Here is a 23,641-nt window from a genome sequence, read left to right as displayed (position 1 = left end):
AAAAGGTGTGTGAAATTACAAAAGGAGTCATAAATAACCTCCAAATTTAGAACAAACACTTGTAATATGATTTCCACATTTTGGACGTAGGGAGTCTATAAGAGGTTCACTTTTTTGATGGGCTGTGAGCAATTTGAATCTAAAGTTGATATGTTTATTAAAAGAACATGGGCAGTGAGTATTTAGAATGTCAGAGACACAAACTGAGGCATCAATTAACCTAGAAATACTATGAAATTGGACAAGGTTACCTAGTGAGAAAGTATGACTATTTTTTAAAAAAAGGAATACAAGCATTGAACCACACAAAATTTAACAGACAATGTGGTATGATAACATTAGGATGTTGAAGAAGAAGAGACTGGAGAATGAGAAGCAGCAGCAACAACACAGGGGAAAAGTTGTACACTGGGTGTGGTCACACAGTGGGAAAATGTCTTGCTCTGTAAGCACAAGGACATGAGTTTGGTTCCAAGAATCTAAATAAAAGTGAAAAAATGATGGATGTTACATTCTTGCAATTTCAGTCCTAGAGAGGTGAACACAAGTAGAAATCTGAGGCTCTCTTGGCCAGTTGACCTAGTTTACTAGACACATTGTAGGCAATTAAGAGATCCTACCTGGAGAAAAATAAAACAATACAAAACAAAACAAAACAAACAAAACAAACCTCTGTGGCCACCTCCATACCATGTATGTACACATCGTATGCAGTTATGAAGACAAACATTCACACATGTGTAAGCGCATGCACTCATATGAGAGAGGGAGAGGGAGGAGGGAGTAAGAACTATCTAGTAGCTATTCAGAAAGACATGAATAAGAGACTTTAGTATTACAGAATTCAGTAAAAATGTTTTTTTTTTACAGATAGCTCAGTGGTTAACTCCACAATGTTGAGAACCTGAGCTCTGGAAATACACAGACAAAAAAATTACCTAGAACACAAACAATAAATTCCAAGTTGAGTAAGAAGATCTGTCCCCAAAATAAGATGTTGATGGCATGTGAGAACATGTTCTAATTTCATACTCTGGCATCCATATGTGCCCTATGGTCAAACATGCCTGTATAAACACACACACATACATGCACACATGCATGCACGTACATGAACAGAGCAAGTACATGTTTTTTAAAACCCAGACATTGTTTAAATGCAAAAACTGATGCTGATATATACATGAGGAGTACTAAAAGGGAAATATTGGGTGGCGCAACAGGGAACTGATCTTGAAAGGAAATGTTTCTCAGCGTGTACAGTGTAAGATTCTGATTATGATGAACTTTCAGGAAATTACACAGTATTTAGCAATGCAGTAGCCTCGGGACTGGGGGATCAAGTGATTTTTTTTTTCTTTCTTGAATGCAGAATCAACAAAGCCTTTATTTGGCTATGGGAATTATTCTGTGGACAGGGAAAGACTGATGTTCTAGGCATGAGGAAGTGATTGCAGGATCAAAGTTGAGCATTCAAGAATAACTGGCATTTTGAGTGTAACTGGAATCATCTAACATAGATAGATAATTCTGCCCACTCTGAAATGAGGAAAAGAAGAAAATGGGTTCCTGTGTGGGATAATTTATAGATACGATATAGATATGATAGGCAATGTATTTTTGGACTTTTTGATTACTCTTTTTGGGATTTAAGTTTCATGATTTCAGATTCCCTTTTTCTGCAATTGAATTGTTGCTTATAACTGATGTTGCCTCAGTTTAATTGGCAAGGTATTCTTTGCTTAGTCTACATAAAACAATGGTATGTTTTATGATGAATGGCATCTTAGACACAATGACATATTCTATTTTAAATCCAGTATGAAAAAAGTGAATCTATTAGCTTCTCCCATTTCTAATGGAGCAAGATGCATGGGAGGAGGTGAAGGTCACAGTGTGTGACGCGGGACCATTATGATGATTGCCAGGCAACTCTCTGGCTTCTGATCCCACTTGATGATCCATCTTGTTACAGCAGCCAGTGTGGTCTTCTCAAAGCTGCATCAAATGCTGCTGCTTCCTCCTATCAAGCTCTTCAGTGCTTCTCTTAAAATTTTCCCATAAAGAATCTATTATTAATATACCTCCCCTTGAAAGCTTACACTGCTGCTCTGTAAAGACAATATCTCTTTTCTATCCTAGGACAATCTGTGGAGTCTTTATTAACAGTGCTCAGAAAACAAGCTCTGGGTGAATTAAGGAATAAAAGAATGATTGAAAGAACAGGCCAATTAATCCATAGTTGTTCTTTTTTCTACCACATTATAATGAATCCTTTTCAGTCCAGTGACTGTTTGCTGATGACCTGTGAGATACCAGCACAGAACTATTTTGCATAGATAGCATGCTTTGTTTGTATATGCATAGAGGAGGGGGTAGGTTCTTACCATTCAGTTCTGGTAGACAACTTTAAACAAGAACAATGTCCTAGCTAACCATTTGTACAGATGTGTCTTACACCTGGCATTGGGATTTTCGTTTTAAATTCTGATGTGGAAGCAGCATTATCTATGCCTCTATGGTACATCTGTTCATATTTTTGTTTGGATTTTACTCATGCTTTTTGATGAGTGTACACAATAGTAAGTTTTATGTAACCTTTTCATAATCTTTTTAGTTTTGTTTTATTACCCCGTATTTCACACAACTCAAACCTTTTCATGCCTAGGATTTTTTACCTACTTTCACATCACAATGATTTTTCTAATAGACAGTGTTCTAAAAAAGAACTTGCCTTTCCTCCTGCACTACTATAAAGTTGAATTCTGCTACCTCTTCAGAGAAAGCCATTTACCTCTTTTGTCTCTCTTATTTCCATAAGTGGAACTTTGTCTATTTCTCTTATACAAAGGCTTGTTTCAAGAAGAGACCTGGATTGAGAAAAAAAATAACTTCATCATCTGACATACCCTTGACATAGTGACTTGCATCAGACATAACCCTGCAGGATTTAAACCTCTATTCTTTATGCAATTCCTGTGATTGCCTGCTAGTGTGACCCATGCCTTTGCTTTATTTACCTTGCATCCTCCGTGTTTATATGCTTGGATAATAGTAAGTACTCACTAGAAATATGGTGAATAAATATCTATATGTTAATCTAAATTTCCTCAGCACATATTTATATTGCAAAAAATATTGAAAATACTGCTGTTATAATATTTTCAAATCATCTTGATAGTAATAGAGAGAAAGTTATAAGAAAAATATCTTAAAATCCAACTTTAGTTTTGTGGTGCTTTTTTTGTATAGATGTTGTTTTAGACCAGTTATCTGCCCTGCCAACCACTCACTAAGTATTCTTCTTACTTTAGAAATGCGGAAATTAAAAACAAAAAAATGTAAGAAATAAAAATATTAATCTAATTCCTTTTAAGTTAGCCTTAGGCCAATTTTTAGGAAAAGGGCCGAGAACTGCCATATTGTTTGCCAGCATATCACAGGAATGGCCTCCATCTGAGCTGCTAATGCTGAGCATCTAAAATCTCTTAAGTTGGGCCTTCACTCTGTATAGCTTTCAACTTTACTGTCTTCCAAGCTCCTGGTAAGATAGCCTATTAAACTTGCCTACATCATTCGATTGATGTCCTTTTCTAAAGTCTCAAAGTCTTCCACATCCCTTCAAAGAATGGCATGGCCAGGAGTGTCTCAACAATAGCCCTAGTCCTTGATCCCAACTTCTGTCTCAGTTACTTTTCTACTGCTTCAAAAATAAGACACTATGACTAAAACAGCTTATGATAGAAAGTTTTGACTTTCTATTTCTATTCTAAATGGACTTCCATTTTCTGATGGTTAGAATCCATGATGCCATTGTGGCTGAAACAGCTGAGCACTCAAGTCTTGATCCAAAATTAAGAGGCAAAAAGAAAACACTGGAAATGTTTTTGGAATGATTTTTTTTAGAACCACAAACCCAACTCCCAGTGAAAATCCTCCTCTAGTAAGTCTATTAATTCCTCTATATAGTTCCACCAATTGGGGACCACTTATTTAAACATGTGAATGTATGGGTGGCATTTTTCATTAAAGTACCACAGGTTCCTAGTCTCTGGGGTTCTATATTGACTTTATTCTTCTTGTGGTAGACTCTATATTCAGAGCACTCTAGTAGGGCTTCAATGGAAATGTCTTTACCCAAAAGCTAGCATAGAGGAGGAGGAGGAGGAGGAGGAGCAGGAGGAGGAGGAGGAGGAGGCTAAAATAGAATATTAGTAACTTTTTTTTCCCCATAAAGCTTCATTTCTCCCAAACCCAATTTCTCTGTGCTGCTGTGAGCTCAGGAACGTACAGTAAGTTCTTGGTCCCTATATCTGCTCACAAGAAGTAATTCTTGTTCACGATTACTCTTGTCTGATCCTCACTAGCCTTAGAGGCACTAGTCACTGTCCCATATTCTGCCTTCTGAGGTGGCATGTTCAATAGCAGAGCCTTTGTGACAAATGGGCTTGCTGACTACCTCCAAACTGCCCGAATGCAAATGCTGATTTTGCTTTCTATACCCTATTTTCTCACTAGTCAGAAGAAGGGGGGTTATTGTAAAGATGCAGAGTGAAGATATCAGTCAAAATGACAATAAAATGGAGATGCTTAGTAGACAACAGTTGATGATCATAATTAAATTTTTCAGCCTCCTTATATATTTTAATCTTCAAAAATGGGAATGGTAAAACATGTGTTTCACAGCATGTTTCTACATTAATTAGTTAATATATATTACCAATCAAAGGAGGTGATACAGTAATAATCATGGCTATCATTTTGGACAATTATTATATATCAGGTATTGAGATAATTTCTTTGAGTCAATACATCATATTAGCTTTGATACAAATCCATATTTGTATTTGAAAATGGAACCTCAAAGAACTTCTGTAACTTGCAGTTGGCAGGGCAGGCAGTTGAGCTTAGGTCCACTCAAAGCAGTCTGTCATCTGGAATATCACAGCATGTTTTTCCAACCTGGAATGCAGAAATAAAGAATGATAATGCCTTTACAAGGAATTACTTTTTATGTTTTCCTCTCTACTATAAACACTTAAGGTTATAGTACTTTAAGTAGAGTCCATATTTGTTATTCAATGACCAGACTTTTGTATGCATTGATGTAACTGATTTCCTTAGAGATTTCCAAAATAGTCTTTAGGCAGAAAAGAACACTGCCCCCAGAATGGGTGGTCATTGAGTGTCAGGTTGTTCCAGGAGGTGTGATTGCATAATGTGCTACTGAAATCTGTAAGGAAGTCAGAATCCTCTGTCAGTGGGAGATGGGAATTCTGAGCCACTGCACACTTGCTGGAGTAAGAGTGTTGCAGGTGCTCTCTTACTCTCTTTCCTCTCTTTCCTCTCTGTTCCCTCTTGACCCCTTGGGCCCCCTCTCTCCCCACTCCATCCCCCCCACATGACCATGGGTGGCCTCTACTCTCTCCTTCTCTCTGCCTTTCTCTGCCTCTACTACTCTCTTAACTCCCCTCTCTATGCCCTAAATAAACTCAATTCTATACAACAATAACAACAACAACAACAAAAAAGAGTGATGATGCAGGCAGTAAGTATGTCTTGGAGTTATATATGTTTCCTGTGGTCACATGGGAGGGACATAGGTATATCTCATTCAAATATACCTATGGTTAAAGATGTATCGTAAAAATCATTTTAGATAGAGGATCTATGTAGTAATTTGATTAACTTAACCAACAAGTCCCAGGAGAATGCTTGCCAATGTCAGTGATTGGACAGAAATCAAGTATCAGGATGAACAAATTCTGAATAACTCAGCCCAGATGATTTCTTCCTTGGCTGCATAGGGGTGCAAAACTTGTTTATCTTTAAAAAATGATTAAGTCAATACTTATTTATTCCAACAACTCAGCCTCCAAACGCTGACACCATTGCATACACTAGCAAGATTTTGCTGAAAGGACCCTGATATAACTGTCTCTTGTGAGACTATGCCGGGGCCTAGCAAACACCTAAGTGGAGGCTTACAGTCAGCTATTGGAAGGATTACAGGGCCCCCAATGGAGGAGCTAGAGAAAGTACCCAAGGAGCTAAAGGGATCTGCAACCCTATAGGTGGAACAACCATATGAACTAACCAGTATCCCCTGAAGCTCGTGTTTCTAGCTGCATATGTATCAGAAGATGGCCATCAGTGGAAAGAGAGGCCCATTGGTCTTGCAAACTTTATATCCCTCAGTACAGGGGAATGCCAGGGCCAAGAAGTAGAAGTGGGTGGGTAGGGGAGTTGGGGGTGGGGGAAGGGTATCGGGGACTTTTGGGATAGCATTGGAAATGTAAATGAAGTAAATACCTAATAAAAATTTAAAAAAAAGTCAAGAGTCTCCAGCACAGCCCACACTATATTCTTTTTGTGCTTTTAACATATTTTAGATTCAACACATCTTCTCTTATATGCACAATTATGCAAGGTTGCTACTCAGTTGTCATTTGTATCTCCAAGAGATCTATTTTTTAAAGGATATTTTAAAAGTGTGTGTGTGTGTGTCACTTATGGTCACTTGGCCTTTGACAATGGAGCTAAAACTATCTAGCACAAAGAAAACAGCATCTTTAATAAATAGTGCTGGCTCAAATAGCAGCTGACTTGTAGAAGAATGCCAATCGATCCATTCTTAACTCCTTGCACAAAGCTCAAGTCTAAGTGATGTTGCAAACTGACCAGCGGCTCACATGAACTGGGTTTCACCTGGGAGGCAAACCGGGGCTGAAAAGAGAGGAGAAACTAGGCAGACTAGAGAGAAATGGAGCCAAGACAATGTTCTGATCAAGGTTCTAATGTTTAATGGTGAATGCACTTATAAAAGGTGGGGGGGGGGCATTCTGGCCAATTCATCCTTGGAGTCTGGAACCAGCTGCAGGTGATGACATGCAGGATAGGGCATAGTCTCTGGAATAGCTCCAGGGTCCTCTCAGCAGGTAGCAGCATCTTGAAGAGGAACAGTGAAGGTGGCTGAACAATAGGGTGATCAAGGGAGGAAGGCTCCACCCTAGGTAATCTCCTTAGTGGCAGCAAGGTCAAGGTCTGGCTCAGGCTGTTTCAGGCTGAGGGGAGGCTACAAAGTGGATCAAAGAATGCCACATAAAACCAGAGACACTGAAACTTATAGAGAAGTAGGGAAGAGCCTCAAAGATATGAGCACAGGGGAAAGATTCCTGAACAGAACACCAATGGCTTGGGCTGGAAGATCAATAATCAACAAATGGGACCTCATAAAATTGCAAAGCTTCTGTAGGGCAAAGGACTCTGTCAATAAGACCAAAAGGCTACCAACAGATTGGGAAGAGATCTTTACAAATCATAAATCCAATAGCGGGCTAACATCCAATATATATAAAGAGCTCAAGATGTTGGACTCCAGAAAAACAAACAACCCTATTAAAAAATGGGGTACAGAGCTAAACAAAGAATTCTCAACTGAGGAATACAGAATGGCTGAGAAGAACCCCCCCAAAAATGTTCAACATCCTTAATCATCAGGGAAATGCAAATCAAAACAGCCCTGAGATTCCAGTTCACATCAGTCAGAATGGCTAAGATCAAAAACTCAGGTGACAACAGATGCTGGCTAGGATGGGGAGAAAAGAGGAACACTCCTCTATTGCTGATAGGACTGCAAGCTGGTACAATCACTCTGGAAATCAGTTTGGCGGTTCCTCTGAAAATTGGACATAGTTCTACCAGAAGATCCAGCAATACCACTCCTGGGCATATACCCAGAGGATACTCCAACATGTAATAAGGACACATACTCCACTATGTTCACTGCAGCCTTATTTATAATAGCCAAAAGCTGGAAAGAACCCAGATGTCCTTCAGCAGAGAAATAGATACAGAAAATGTAGTACATTTACACAATGGAGTACTACTCAGCTATTGAAAAGACTGAATTTATGAAATTCTTAGGCAAATGGATGGATCTGGCGGATATCATCCTCAGTGAGGTTACACAAACACAAAAGAACACACATGATATGCACTAACTGATAAGTGGATATTAATTAGCCCAGAAGCATAGAATCCTTCTTAGAAGGGGGAAACGAAATACCCATGGAAGGAGTTACAGAGACGAAGTTTGGATCAGAGCCTGAAGGACCAACCATCCAGAGACTGCCCCCCTTGGGGATCCATCCCATAAACAACCACCAAACCCAGACAGATACTATGGCAGATGCCAACAAGAGCCTGCTGACAGAAGCCTAATATAGCTTTTTCTTGAGGGGCTCTGTCAGTGCCTTGCAAATATAGAAGTGGATGCTCACAATCATCCTTTGGACAGGACACAAGGTCTCCAATGAAGGAGCTAGAGAAAGGACCCAAGGAATTGAAGGGCTCTGAAGCCTCATAGAAGGAACATCAATATGAACTAATCAGTTCCCCAGAGCTCCTTTGAACTAAACCACCAATCAAAGAAAACACATGGTAGAACTTGTGACTCTAGCTGCGTATGTAGCAGAGGATGGCCTAGTTGGTTGTCAATGGGAGCATAGGCCCTAGGTCCTGTGAAGGTTCTATGCCCCAGTATAGGGGAATGCCAGGACCAGGAATGGGAGGGGGTGTGTTGGGGGACAAGGGGAGATGGGAGGGGATAGGGCATTTTCGGAGGGGAAACTAGGAAGGGGGATAACATTTGAAAGTAAATAAAGAATATATCTAATAAAATTTAAAAAGAATAGAAAAGTGTGTGTGTGTTTGTGTGTGTGTGTGTGTGTGTGTGTGTGTGTGTATGTGTGAAAGAGAGAGGGGGTGGAGGGAGAAGGAGCAGCAGCAGCAGCAGAGAGAGAGAGAGAGAGAGAGAGAGAGAGAGAGGTCCAAGCATGTTGAGATGCTAAGAACAAGATGTTTGACATTTTCCAGAAGAAGATATTGGATTCTCTGGAATTACAGATGTTTGTGAGCTGCTAGATGTGGTCCTGTATTCCTAATGGATGAATCACTTTTCAATCACAAATTTAGTTGTTTATCACTCAATTCTGTGTTGTATAGCATTTAGCATACAGTACAACATGATGCTCAATAAATATTAATAATTTAAATTAGTTGGAACTGCAGAGTTAGTGTTCTTTGACTTGTATGCTTTTTGTGTATGTGGCAAAATAAAAACAACATAAAGTTTAACACCATGGTGGGCTGGAGAGATGGCTCAGCCATTAAGAGCACTGACTGCTCTTCCAAAGGTCCTGAATTCAAATCCCAGCAACCACATGGTGGCTCACAACCACCCAAAATGAGATCTGACACCCTCTTCTGGTGCGTCTTATACTTAGATATAGTAATAAATAAATCTTTAAAAAAAGAAAGAAAAGTTTAACATCATGGACATTTTTTTAAATGTACAACTTAATGTCATTAAATATACTCAAAATGCTATAAAATTATGATAGGAGATACCATAATGCTTTCATGTCTCTAACATAAATTGTATACCTATTAATCAGTCATTCCTCATCTTCCTGTCTCTTTAACCTCAAAACTTACTTTCTATCTTTGAATTTACATATTTTGGATATTTTAAACAAGTCAATGTGCAGACTGTATTATTTTTTTATATATTTTTATTAGGTATTTTCCTCATTTACATTTCCAATGCTATCCCAAAAGTCCCCCATAACCTCCCCCCCAACTCCGCTACCCACCCACTTCACTCTTTGGGCCTGGTGTTCCCCTGTACTGGGGTATATAAAGTTTGCAAGACCAATGGGCCTCTCTTTCCACTGATGGCCGACTAGGCCATCTTTTGATACATATGCAGCTAGAGTTAAGAGCTCCAAGGTACTGGTTAGTTCATAATGTTGTTGCACCTATAGGGTTGCAGATCCCTTTAGCTCCTTGGGCACTTTCTTTAGCTCCTCCATTGGGGGACCTGTGATCCCTCCAATAGCTGACTGTGAGCATCCACTTCTGTGTTTGCTAGGCCCTGGCATAGTCTCACAAGAGACAGCTATATCAGGGTCCTTTCAGCAAAATCTTGCTAGTGGATGTAATGGTGTCAGAGTTTGGAGGCTGATTATGGGATGGATCCCTGGATATGGCAGTCTCTAGATGGTCCATCCTTTTGTCTCAGCTCCAAACTTTGTCTCTGTAACTCCTTCCATGGGTGTTTTGTTTCCAATTCTAAGAAGGAGCAAAGTGTCCACACTTTGGTCTTCCTTCTTCTTGAGTTTCATGTGTTTTGCAAATTGTAACTTATGTTGTGGGTATTCTAAGTTTCTGGGCTAATATCCATTTATTAGTGAGTACATATCATTTGAGTTCTTTTGTGATTGGGTTGCCTCACTCAGGATAATGCCCTCCTGGTCCAACCATTTGCCTAGGAATTTCATAAATTCATTCTGTTTAATAGCTGAGTAGTACTCCATTGTGTAAATGTACCACATTTTTTGTATCCATTCCTCTTATGAGGGGCATCTGGGTTCTTTCCAGCTTCTGGCTATTATAAATAAGGCTGCTATGAACATAGTGGAGCATGTGTCTTTCTTACTAGTTGGAACATCTTCTGGATATATGCCCAGGAGAGGTATTGCAGGATCCTTCCATAGTACTATGTCCAATTTTCTGAGGAACCACCAGACTGATTTCCAGAGTGGTTGTACGAGCTTGCAATACCACCAACAATGGTATTATTTTCAATTAATCTTCTTTCACTCTACCAGTTTATAACTCATCCATGTTATGGGAAATATTAGCAGTTCTTTTTCATAACTGCATTAGTATCCCATGGCAAGGATATGACTCATATCACGCATATTCATCAATAATTCATTAGTTTCCCTTCACCGTTTGTCTACTGGCCAGAGCAACTTTGACTAGTCAGAAGAGTTTTTGTTCGAGTGCTTGTCTATGGTGCTTTTAATGTACATGTAGAATTGAAATTTCTGGATCACATGGTAATTTGAAATTAAATATTTGTTACAAAATCAAATATATTTTATAACAGATCACATGATTTCTCCCCCCCCCCCTATTTTGAGAGAAATCTGTATTCCTCAGGTCATCATATGCTAGGAAGTACCATGAGTAGGGTGTATTATTATCCAAAGAATCTGGGTCTGAATGATTTGCAATAAACACTAGACTCCAAATCATGATACATGCCACATTTACAAAGTTACTTCTCTTCACTCTTGCTCCTTTTCCTTTATGTTGTACATATCATATTCATGAGATAGACTATGTGTTCCTACACCATAAAAGGAATCTATCTGAAGCATAGACAAAGCTTAGTCAACATGAAGCATGAACATGGATAGATGCTGGTGGCCAAAAGCTAGTAGAAATTTGAACTTATTTGTCACCACGCAGTAATTTAACAGCTTACTGATATTGGAACATCAGGTCAAGTAGTGTAACCACGTTTATTTTCTGTGAAGTGTCTCAGTGCGTTAATTCTTGTAATGTGAGCTGTCAGCTTCAAAAGACAGATTAATTACTCAAAACTTCTTAGTTGTATTTTAGCTTGGACACATGTATGGATATTAGCCAAGAGCATCCACATTAGCCAATCCTGGGGTACACATGCAATTCTGGTTCAGTTCTGTCCAAGATAAGCTTTTCGAGCTTATTTCAATAGTAGGGGCTCTTCCTTTTGTATTTAACTGAAATGTGTGTTTATGTATTTGTGTGTGTGTGTGTGTGTGTGTGTGTGTGTGTGTGTGTGTTTGTTTTCTTGTCATTACACACCATAATCCATCATCCATTACTTTAGCTTCTGAAGATAGACACTATGTCTCATTCATGTTTCACACTTTTGGCATCTCATGCTGCACTTGGCTTCATACAGTGGTGAATAAAAGGTCATTACAGGTGCAAGATGAAGTTTTGCATTTTTCCTTATCATTTATTTTCTAGCACTGTGCTTGTTAAGTTGGAAAGAATGAAAGGAAATAGAAAGCTCAATTATCCCCAAGAATCATTTTTGGAAATGTATCTAAAACAAAATATGTGTTGAAATGAATGTTCTTTAGTGCCATTGTTCTCTGAGGAAGCTTTCAGCCTGTGTTTTTGTTTTTGTTTTTGTTTTTTTAAATCTAGCCCTTTCTGAGTACTTGCATTTATAACTACTGAGATGAAGTTAAATTATATTCAAGTCTCAAGCTATAATTTTGAGGATGAAGATATAGTTCTACTCAGAAGTGCTGAAGCTGGTCAAACTGAGCATAGAACAGAGAACTAAGCTCTTCTGTGAAGCATATCCTTTCCAAATGCACCTTCATTCAAACACATTTTCCTGATACTCAGTAATGTGCTAGATGACAGAGAAATGCTGAAGATGAATGCCTCTCATGTTCAGAGATCTGTTAGAATAAGAACATGAACATAGGCACACAAAATATAATGCAGTAAGTGTTTCTTTTAGAATTTGAGATAAGTACAAGTTATTTTTGGTTTCTTGCATAGGGCCTTCTGAGGCTGCCTGTGACCTAGACGGAAAACAACAAAAGAAACAAGGCAAGGGCAGAAAAATGGCATCAGTTGAACAGAAATTATATCTTTTAATGATTCATATTTTGCAATTTTATAAGTGCTATTTGACTTTATTCTTTAGAATCATTAATGTATGATTTACACATAATTTACATATAATAATTTACACACAGCAAGAAGTTTGCTCTTAACTGCAATTATCCTATGAATTTTGGCCACGATATAAAGCCAAGATGTAAAATAGCTCATGTCATTTTCATGCCAGTCATACAAAGGAAGCTTTGATGAATGAAGTGATGATCAGGGAACTTAAGCCTCTTAGTTTCTCTAAGGTCATTTAATTAATAAAATTTTGAGGGAAAATCTGAAGAAGAGGTGTAAGGCCTCTCGGGTTGTAGCAATGAAGAAGCAGTGGATAAGGGAATACCTTGGAGACATATAGTAATCAAAAAATCAAACATCCTTACCATTTAGGGTATTTAGGGTATTACATTTGTTTGGTTCATGAATTCTATAAACAAGCCTCTGTTTAAACAATAAATATCTCTTCACTGCTTCAAGAGTATGTTTATGTTGAAATTATATAAAATTGAATTAATGGTATGTTGTTGGTCTTTGATCACTGTTGATTCTGTTTAGATAACTTTTTAAAATGTTGGAATACTCAACAATTGTCTCTTCTCCAAATCTATTTTGTCACATAAATCTTTTTTCCATTTTTATTTATTCTTCATGGAGTATCTTCCCTAGTTAAGATTAGTTCTCCCCCAAACAAAGGCAGCGTTTCTTCCCTTTGCCTTCAGGTTCCAGAGATCTGCCTGGGACACAATCTAAAATACAGTGTGTATAGTGAAGGAAGGAATGCAAATAAAACCATTAGGTTGAAACAAATCTTAATGGTCAACTCATATAGAAGGTGACAAACATTGTTTTTAAGAGATCAAGATGATTACTTGTTTAGGCTTTGGCACATGGCCTGCATTACAGCTGTTCAATTCTTCCATATAAACTGCCTTACAGTAGAACTTGTTTGTAAAAATACACTGTGTTTCTCCTGGGCCACGTTATGCTAACTCCTACATGTGTCAGTACGGGTAACCTTATCTGGTGTCAATAAACAACACCTCAATCTCAATGATTTCAAAGGCGAATGTTTCTTTCTTACTTTATGAGAGATGCACAGAGAGCTAAGCTCAATAGGACTCCTTTTTTCAGATTCTTCTATGTGGAATACTGTTGATCTTGTGAAAAGAAAAATTGATTATTTTACATATTGGCTCATATTGTCTTCTTTTGGTATTGACATAGCACTGAATTTTAAATATCCATTCGATATGAATTTGTCTTTTTCAGACTTTGGAATACGTGAGAATATTAAAAAGAGGGCTTTACAGGGGAGTGTACAATATGAGTTAAAGTTAACACAGCCTACTAACTACATGTCATTTAATAACTTGGTCTATGACATTTGGATCTTGTCATTAGATTAATACTTCCTACAAGGTTATCATATCACTGCTTCTATATTTCAAAGGCTTAATTTTTTTATTTTTAATTTTGTTTTTGTTTTGTGTTTTTAATCTCTCCAGGAAATTTGGTTCATTCTTCAAAAAACCTGACAGTAAATAATTCTATTATAAATTGCCTTATAATCTACCTTGATTTTTTCATCTAAGTATTTAAAATCTATATTCCCGAGATCCTGCAGCCTAGTTGATGGTTATTACTAGCATAAAATATTATTCTTACCAGAAGTTGCCATGTCCTAATTCTTATGTTGAAGGAGACATAACCCACCCTTTTCTCCCCCAGGTAACTGTCTTTCTTCATTTCCCAGAGTGTAAATGACCCGTCACAGAGACAGGGCTGAACTTCTGAATGAGATCATAGCCTTTTCGCCCTTTCTGCACAGTTTCACTTGGTGAATTATTGTCTTATTTTCATTCCACTCCAATGAGCTGTCAGCAATGGATACTGTAATTCACAGCAATAGAAACACAAACAGATGGGTAATTGACCTGCATGCCTTCATTACACTGGAGTTCAGCATGGCTGTGTAAGCCATAAAGTCCTTTATCTGCCAATATGAAATCCTCAGGCTTGCACAGAGAAGGAGATCAGGCTTATGTTTTGCAAAAGGTGCTGTCCTTGTTGTTGTTCATCCCACCTTGTGCGTTTCAAAAATGGACATAATTTGACAGGCAGAACTTAGTGGGTGTAAGACAACTTCTGGGATTCCTGTAGCTCTCAAAGATACCTACAGGGGGCCACACTAGATACAAGGACAGAACAGAAATATATTTATATGCAACTAAAATAGAACCTGTATTTTCTGTCTTCTTGGCACTGCAAGAGATCATTAATTTAATAGCAAGTGGTATTGGTCAGAAAAGAGAAATGTCATTCAAAAGTAGACTGTCTCAGATGATTAGGATATAGAGCAAAATAAAGCAAATGTAAGCTATACCAGCTCACGATGGTGCCCTAAATAAGACTTAGAATCATCTCACATATTTATCCACTGACCTGTATTTGATCCATGTCTGCCCTATGTTATGGCATTTATAGCTAGCCTTCTTTGTCAATTTATATTATTGCTTTAAAACAATTCCTAGGGACTGAAGAAATGACTCAGTGCTTAATCCCTAATGAAGGAGCTAGAGAAAGGACCCAAGGAGCTATAGGGTTTTGCAGCCCCATAGGAGGAATATCAATATAAACTAACCAGTACCCCCAGAGCTCTTTGGGACTAAACCACCAATCAAAGAAAACACATGGTGGGACTTGTGGCTCTAGCTGCATATGTAGCAGAGGATGGCCTAGTTGGTCATCAATGGGAGGAGAGGCACTAGGTCCTGTGAAGGCTCTATGCCCCAGAATAGGGGAATGCCAGGGTCAGAATGGGAGTTGGTAGGTTGGGGAGCAGGGGGAGGAGGAGGGGGAGGGGATTTTCAGAGGGGAAACTAGGAAAGGGGCTAACATTTGAAATGTAAAAAAAGAAAATATCTAATTAAAAGAAGTGGGTGGGGGAAGAGTGCTTACTGCTTTTTCAGAGACCCCATATTTTACTCACAGCAACGATGTTGGCTGTCCAAACTGTAGGTAACTCTTCTGATCTCTTTGGCCTCTTTCATGCATGTAGTACACATGCATACATCCAATTGCATATACATCCAAATAAAATTTTTAAAAAATCAATATTTTTAAAACCATTCCTTACCCCACATTCATAAGTCTTCGACAACTGCTATATCCAATCTCACCATCTTGCACCCTCACAAATAAATCAATGAAATGGTTGCTATTTGCTATTATCAGTTACCATTAATTAAATATTGCCAAGCACAACAGTGCTTTAAAATTTTAATCATCTACCAAAGTTCCAAATTCACTCTTATTGAATTTTGTGCTTTAGGTTTAAATCTGTAAATGGCCTGTTTCTTTAGAGAGGAGGAAACACATATCAAAGGTATTAAAATTCTCTTTTCTTTTACCCAGTGATTCCACATACATTGCCTTTGTAAAGAAGAGGATGAGGCTAAGCGTTCCTGTAATGAACTCACAAAAGCAAGTCTGGAATCAGAATTGACAATTGGGCTATATTTGTTACATCTTTAGTGAGACTTCAGGTTCTGTTTAGTCTTTCTTTTTCTGAGAAATTGGATGTCCCTAGCACTCCCTCCCCCGAAGCATGGTCAGCTGAATCAGGTTCCTAATTGATAAAAAGTATCAACTCTGTCCTTGCTGTTCTTAGGGGATCTGACACAGATTCTCGTGCATTTTTGTGTTCCTTAAAGAGTCCTTAGCCAGTGAAAAGCTACAATGCTAGGATCTCTATTTATCTTTCTGTATCTCAGAAACCTGGTATGTGAGGCCAAGGAGCTTCAGCCCTGTTGCTTTAAGAATTGCTTTGCCTCCAATGAGATCAGATCTCTCATTTACACCATTCATAACTTCAGTTTGTGTCTAAGATACAAGAATGTTTTCTCCTCTAAGGGCTTTTGAGGAAGTAATCTATAAAGGGAAATACCTGTAATCAGAAAGTAAGGTAAAGAATAGTATTATACTCAACTGGACTTTGTGTTGCCTGCAGCCTGTACACATTCTCTTTCCACATTCCAGACTATTCTTCCTGTGAGTTCCTTAATCCCATGTCTGTCTTTCCACAATTAAAGGTACTCCAAGGAGTGCTCTAATTTGGCTCTCTAGAGCTTCATATTTTGAATTGTGATAAATGAGGGAAGGCACACACTTACAGCACACCTAATTATGTCAGTGCCTTATAAAGTTTGAGCTATACAAGATGCTGGAGGTTAGCTAATCATTCAGAAGAGATCTGTTTGTCACATTCTCTGCACCCTGAGGTCCAGAACCAAGCTGCCATAAGATCTAGTGAGACTTGGAGTTCTGATTTTCAGGTAGCTACCTTGTTATGGAATGCCCACGTGGCCTTTCTTGTACATACATGGAGAGAGAGAGAGGGGGGGGGGGCGGGAGGGAAGGAGGGAGGGAGAGAGAGAGGGGGCGGGAGGGAAGGAGGGAGGGAGAGAGAGAGGGGGAGGGAGGGAGGGAGGGAGAGAGAGAGAGAGAGAGAGAGAGAGGGAGGGAGGGAGGGAGGGAGAGAGAGAGAGAGAGAGAGAGAGAGAGAGAGAGAGAGAGAGAGAGAGAGAGAGAATGTGATTGTCTTCTTAGATTCTAAGCTTAACCTCCAAGGAACCTCATTTCCTAGCCAGTTAGAATTTGGGGATTCAACACATGAATTGTGGTGGGGGCATGAACTTTTGGTTTATTACATGGGATCGTAACACACAATGTTCATCCTATACTGTTCAGGCTTTTTGGTTTTTCATTGTTCTGCCTTTCTGTCTGTCTTTCTGTATGTCTTTTTCCTTTCCTTTCTTTCTCCCTTTCTTTCTTTCTTTCTTTCTTTCTTTCTTTCTTTCTTTCTTTCTTTCTTTCTTTCTCTTTCTTTCTTTCTTTCTTTCTTTTTTTCTTTCTTTCTTTCTCCTTTTTATTTCTTTTACCCTAACTAGTTAGTACAGAAAAACAACAACAATTATATTTTGGAAAGGCTGACACACTGTCCATATGCCATTCATTAATCCTATAGTTGATTACTAAGCTTACATTGTCCTCAGTCCATTTTGACTACAGAGGCAGAAGAACCCTGAAGTATTTCAAAAGGTCTAAATATTCAGATTTGAATCATGATTCTGTTATTTTAATTGTGGGGCTTTGGACAGATTATTTCACTTTTCATTTGAGCATCCCCAAAGACTGATAGATCAACCTAAATTTTGGTAGGATGAAGAAGAGAATTGATGAGTATCAGCAGCCTGAAATGTACTTGGTTTAAATTGGAGATCTGTCAGAAAAATATAGACTACTTTCTTCCAAAATTGGCCTTTTAATATGGGAGGTGAAAACCAAACAGATTAGTAAAACAATTTAAGTCAACACTTAATCCTACAACAAAGGCATTTGAACTCCAATAGTGTGGGAAGGTCTATATTTCAGAACATGGGAGACAGGCTAACACACGAAGAAGAACTATTTTAGACATTAGATAAGATAAGATAGGATAAGATAAGATAAGATGAGATGAGATGACATACTGTAAGTGTAATAGGAGTGATAGTTTGGAAAGACTCCAATCCTGCAAAGGGGAATGTGTATAGATAGTATGATGTGGAGTCTGAGGATATGAAGAAGTGGCAAAGATGTAGTAGTGTAGCAAGCTGCATCCATGGAATTAAGGATATTATCACCAAATCCCTGCAAATTAGAAAACACATCATGAAATGGATGGAAGGATGATAACCTTGGAGTTGGGTGGGTACACCTGAGAAGGATGAGGCAAGTGTCAGGAAAAACAAGGAGTCTTCTTGGGTAATTCTGCTTGCTCCTGAATTCCACACATTCTTGATTCTACATCACAACATTGCCCTTCAAAGCACAGCTAGACATGAAAAAAAAATTAATGAGGTTGAAGGGAAAATATTCCATATGTTCAGCGTGGGCAAGGTGGTATTCAAGTATAACACTCAAGCATTGCCTTTCTGAGTTGTGAGGCGAAATTTACATGCTTGGCAGTAAAATGTGGCTCTTTCATTTTCTCAGTTTTCCTTCCTTCTTCCTTCTCCCTCTTCATTTTATTTTTCTCTCCCTCATTCTTACTACCTCCTCTCTGTGTGTGTGTGTGTGTGTGTGTGTGTGTGTGTGTGTGTGTGCATATTGGAGAGGGGGTGTTTTGGGAACCAAGGAGATAGAATATTCCACCCCAGCCGGCAGCTGTATATCTTTCAAAAAGTGCTTCCACTGGCCAAATCCCCCTCCAGATTATTTATGACTCCCATTGAAGCTAGCAGGACTTGGGCACCAATCTAGGGGGTCAGCAATGGCTCTCTTTGTTGGACACAGGTCACTGGGAGACAACTCTAGCTGTGACTGCTGTGTGAACCTCCGCTGCCGTAGAAATGGTTGTGTAACTTTAAACAGTAATGACATTTTGCAGAAAAGTGCTTTTTAATTGCTATGTCTTCATTATTCTCTTTTGAAATTTGCCCAGGGGATTCTGCCTCTGAGACAGCTCGGCATGTTCTGAGTTTCCATTTTTAAAGAGCAGCCAGTGTTCTGTTTCAGCTGTGCTGAGAAAACCCCCAACCCTAAATTTTATCTGTTTTCACTTGCATTAAATGGGGTAGGTAATACTGCCTTTTGTATCCTTGCCAAAAGGAGAAATGATTTGATGCAATTTTCTAAAAATGCTCTCCCTGAATTCCTTTTGGGCTAGGACCAAGAATAGAATATCCTATCCTCTACAAAAGGGAGAAAAAAAAAGTGATGAGTTGTCTGAAAAAGTAGGACTGAGTATATAGTCTGTAGAGTTCCTTTAAGCAACAGAAACATAACCCCAATCCATAGACACAGTTGCCTATAGGGATCAGCTAAAAATAATTTTTGCTTTGGAGGAGAAAATGGCAAAATAAATGAAGCAACTCAATAAGGCACCCTATAATGAACTACGAGCTTGCTTTGGAAAATACTTTATAGTTGGTTTGTGTTGCCTTGCCTTTGGTATCGCTCTCACCATATTCATGTACTGAACCATTGGGACTGATAACTTGATCTCATGGGAACACCTTGATCAATGGCAAAGAGTATATCCAATGTCACAACAGACCACTGTCCAGCATCACAGCATTCTCAGGATGCCTTCTCAGTAAGGTCAGTTACACCATAGTAACACTTCTCTGCTTCAACAGGCAAAGAGCCTAAACCCACCTCCTTAAATGACCTCTGCAGATGTTTAAAGATTCTCTTTGGAACCTTTATGCTCAAGTTTGTATTGAAGATTTAGGCATTTTATCAGAGGAAGGACAACAGCATCACTATCATCTCCCTCACCAGAAGTTTCTTCACATCAAAAATAGGAACTCGCTGTGGGTGGTGGTGCACGCCATTAATCCCAGCACTTGGGAGGCAGAGGCAGTCGGATTTCTGAGTTCAAGGACAGCCTGGTCTACAGAGTGAGTTCCAGGACAGCCAGGGCTACACAGAGAAACCCTGTCTCGGGGGGAATAAAAAGAAAGAAAGAAAAGAAAAAACTGGTTCAGTAGGTAAAGGTGCTTGATATCAGAAGTCAATTCCTGTGACCAATACAATAGGAAGAGCAAATCAACTACTGCAAGTTGTTCTCCAGCTTCTACATGTATGTTGTGGCATGACTCAGGTACATATACATTTATACACAAAATAAAGTAAGAATTGATAGTTCAGGGTGTGTGTGTGTGTGTGTGTGTGTGCCAGCAACTGCTCCACTCAAATTATAGATATCTTTGCTTTCTTTCTCTAGATATAATGTAGTTAGTGCAACTATCTCCATTTGAACATAATTTGAGAAAGTGAAGTTTTAGAGAGAGGATGAATAAGTTTGTTGGGATGATTTTGGTATGGAACTCAGTGGTAGCAATGGCCAACTTTTCATGTAGGCTATGGCTTCCTGCCATAGTCATGCTGAGACACATTCAGGTCTGTTTCTACTGGAGCAGTCAGAAACTTCTACTTTATAGTTTCCATATAGAACCAGAATAGAAATTCATTGTTTATACAACCATAATTGTCATATACATTATATGTAATATGAAAAAAGAAAAAAAACGAGTCTGTAAACATAACTGAAAAATATAAACTAAAAGGAGAGTAAAAGCAAGGACCCATTTTCCAGAAAATCTAGATTTAGCAGGATTCAAGAGTACTCCAGAAGCCCAAGTGAGAAACAGATAAAAATCTAAATAAGCATCCAACCCCCTTTTTACATAGTGAGAGGTAAAACTATAACTCTGTATGTTGAAGTCTAAAACTAATTAGCATCCTCTGCAAAGCAAGGGGGACTATCTTAGACATGATTTGTTAGTCCAGATTTGCCTTTCTGGCTACTGTAGGCTTAAGCATGTACTTGGCTCATGCTTCTAGGTACCAACTTGCAGCTTTAGCCCAGATAAACCCCATTCAATCTTCCACTCTAAGGATTAAGAGTGTGATTATTCAAATATAGAAGAAGATCAGAAGATGTAGTCAAGGGTTCTCTTCCTATACCCATGGGTTAGTCTCTTTGTCTTAGTGTCCCTTTGTGCCTTCATTTTTAGAGCAAGCAGGAGAAAATTAGTGTCTGTGATGTTCTTTTTCACAAATGTTTTAGTTTAATCGTATATGCACTTATTCAACATTTCCCTTTAATTATATCACTATTGCTCTTGAAAAACTACTAATATGTGTTCCCTGATCCATATGGTAAACACATGAACTGTAATGCATAATAAATTCCTCCTGGCCTTCTGGCCTCTGTAGCTCTCTTAGTCAGTTTTTCTACTACACCATAGCCCTATCCATTGGAGTTTGTTTCATGCAGTTGGACTTCCCAGACACACTTCCCCTACCTTTGCCCATTCTATTATCCTTTTAACCATGGTTATCTCTTACGTACCTTCCAACAAGCCCAAATTCTTTATCCTGTGGAAAGCTGACCTTGCAACCTGAGGTATATAGTTCCAGGATCAATGCTGCCTGACTTTTTTTCCTGTGTCTCTTTCTGCTTTAAACCTGTAACTCATGTTAGGAAGACATGTGCCCATATATATCTCTGCTGACTATATTGCAAATATTCTTTATAAAATATTTCATTGGACATGGTGGCATATACCATGTAATCCAGCAATTGGGAAGGAAAGGTATGCAGATTTTTGAGAGTTTGAGTTTGAGACCCATGTGATAAGCACAGTGAGCTTCAGGACAGCCAGAGCTGCCTAGAGAGACCCTATTTTTTCAAAAAGTAAAATATCATAAAAAAATCTCTAAAAACATTGGATAGCTCAGGACATGTTCATAAATAGAGTTCATAAATATTTCAATAAATGAAAAGAAAATAAATGAAGGATATAAGAAAGGTAAATAATGATGTTATGCATTCAATAATGGTTTTCTCTCCAAATAGAAGAAAATGTACATTAGAGCATCTCCTGACTCATTACTAATATAACAGAGCAATGTCTGCATTTCCAAGAGAACCAAGGTCATGGCCGAAGACAGTGAAGTATAAGCGATGCAACTGAAGGCTCCACATTTTGCTGCCCATCTATATCTAAGAATCTATATTTTTATTCCAGTGCACAGGGAGAAGCCTTACAGGGCCAGATTCTTGTCACCTTTGGAGGCTGTTAATAAAACACCTTTTTATCCTTTCTGATTTTCCCTTCTTGCTATTTCTAACCAGGTCTTCAGATAATCTTCCCGCAGTATCTGCAAGAGAAGTTTGTTCAGTCGGCCTTGAGTTACATCATGTGCAATGGAGAGGGAGAGTATGTGTGTCAGAACAGCCAGTGTCGCTGCCAGTGTGCTGAGGAGTTCCCACAGTGCAACTGCCCCATCACCGACATCCAGATCATGGAGTTTACGCTGGCAAACATGGCCAAGGCCTGGACTGAAGCTTATAAGGACCTGGAGAATTCAGGTACACAGACTACTACTGTGAATGCCTCTGGCCAAACCTAGAAAATGAGATCACCAAACTGCAGTAAAGACTGATGTGAGGAAAACCCAGTCAGGGCTCTTGTTCATGTTCAAGCGTTCAGGGTCAGGTTTAGTAGTCCTCACAAGGCAGTCTCACATTCAGTCTCCTGAATGAAACAGTGGTATAATGCAATGTGCTTGTATGATGTTTCATCTCTCTTGGACTCATGACAAGGTAAGCCTGAGAAGACATCCATGCAGAGTGGCGAGTCAGAGGGTGTTATATTTATTCCTGAGTCTCTGTTTATATGTGACTGTGTTTATAAACATAAGTGTGTATATGTATGAGTTAATCAATAAGCACACATAAGCGTATATAAATGTGTGTATTGTATGACTACATATGATAATAAGCACATGCATAAGCACAGATGTATACATGTGTCTTACATGTGTCTAGCGAGATAGAATTATGTAGATACTTGAATATCACACAGACTATCAAAATTGAAATTTTCTTCACTGATAATTTATCTATTTTCTACATTTCCTAGTTCAGAATAATGAGTTACAGGGGAGAAAAGTCAGTTCTCCAAGGTCAGGAGGGAGGTGGGGTTAAGGTCTAAAGTTGGACCTTTGCCTTCTTGAAGCTTTGAATTCTGTCAGAAATCAATTATGTAACCATGTGAAAGATGCAAATGATTGTGACCTTTCAGGTGCTATGAGTAAGAATGAGAAGCAGCTGGCACAATGTTGCAGACATGCAGGCAGTGTGACCAACAAAGTGAATGGCAGCCATGTTGAAAACAAGTGAAAGTCTCATTGTCCAGAGATTCAGAGACTCAGTTCACAAGTTTCCTAGGAGTGATGAGGCCACTGAAAATCAGGGATTAAGTGTAAAAATGTATAGAATGGCTTGCATACTTAAAAGGGGATTTCAAAGAGCTAGATGCTGGTTGTCTCAGAGAGTTTCATACAAAATCTGAGATGATGTCCCAGAGCATGGCTTGAAGATGTATATTAGATAACACTATGGTTGTTGGTTTCCTTTGTGTTGAACACTCAACAAAATCTGAAATCAAGACCATACAGTCAGTTTTAGATAGGAAAAGTTTAAGAGTTCTTAAGAATTCCAAGAAGCCTCACCAAGACATAGTATATTTGTAATATGTATTTTAACATCTGTTAA

At 38.6% G+C, this 23,641-nt stretch overlaps 1 protein-coding gene across 1 annotated transcript in view; it reads left to right on the top strand.

The window, feature by feature from the left end:
- Brinp1 (bone morphogenic protein/retinoic acid inducible neural specific 1) overlaps nt 1-23,641 on the top strand; it is a 193,026-nt gene that overhangs the window by 133,257 nt on the left and 36,128 nt on the right. Inside the window, exon 6 of the mRNA NM_019967.2 lies at nt 22,217-22,453. Coding sequence (NP_064351.2) covers nt 22,217-22,453 — 237 coding nt within the window. The remainder of the gene's footprint in view (nt 1-22,216; nt 22,454-23,641) is intronic.

The sequence above is a fragment of the Mus musculus genome, chromosome 4 (genome assembly GCF_000001635.26).
Source record: "Mus musculus strain C57BL/6J chromosome 4, GRCm38.p6 C57BL/6J".
Taxonomy (NCBI): domain Eukaryota; kingdom Metazoa; phylum Chordata; class Mammalia; order Rodentia; family Muridae; genus Mus; species Mus musculus.
This window is presented reverse-complemented; position numbering and strand designations above follow the sequence as displayed.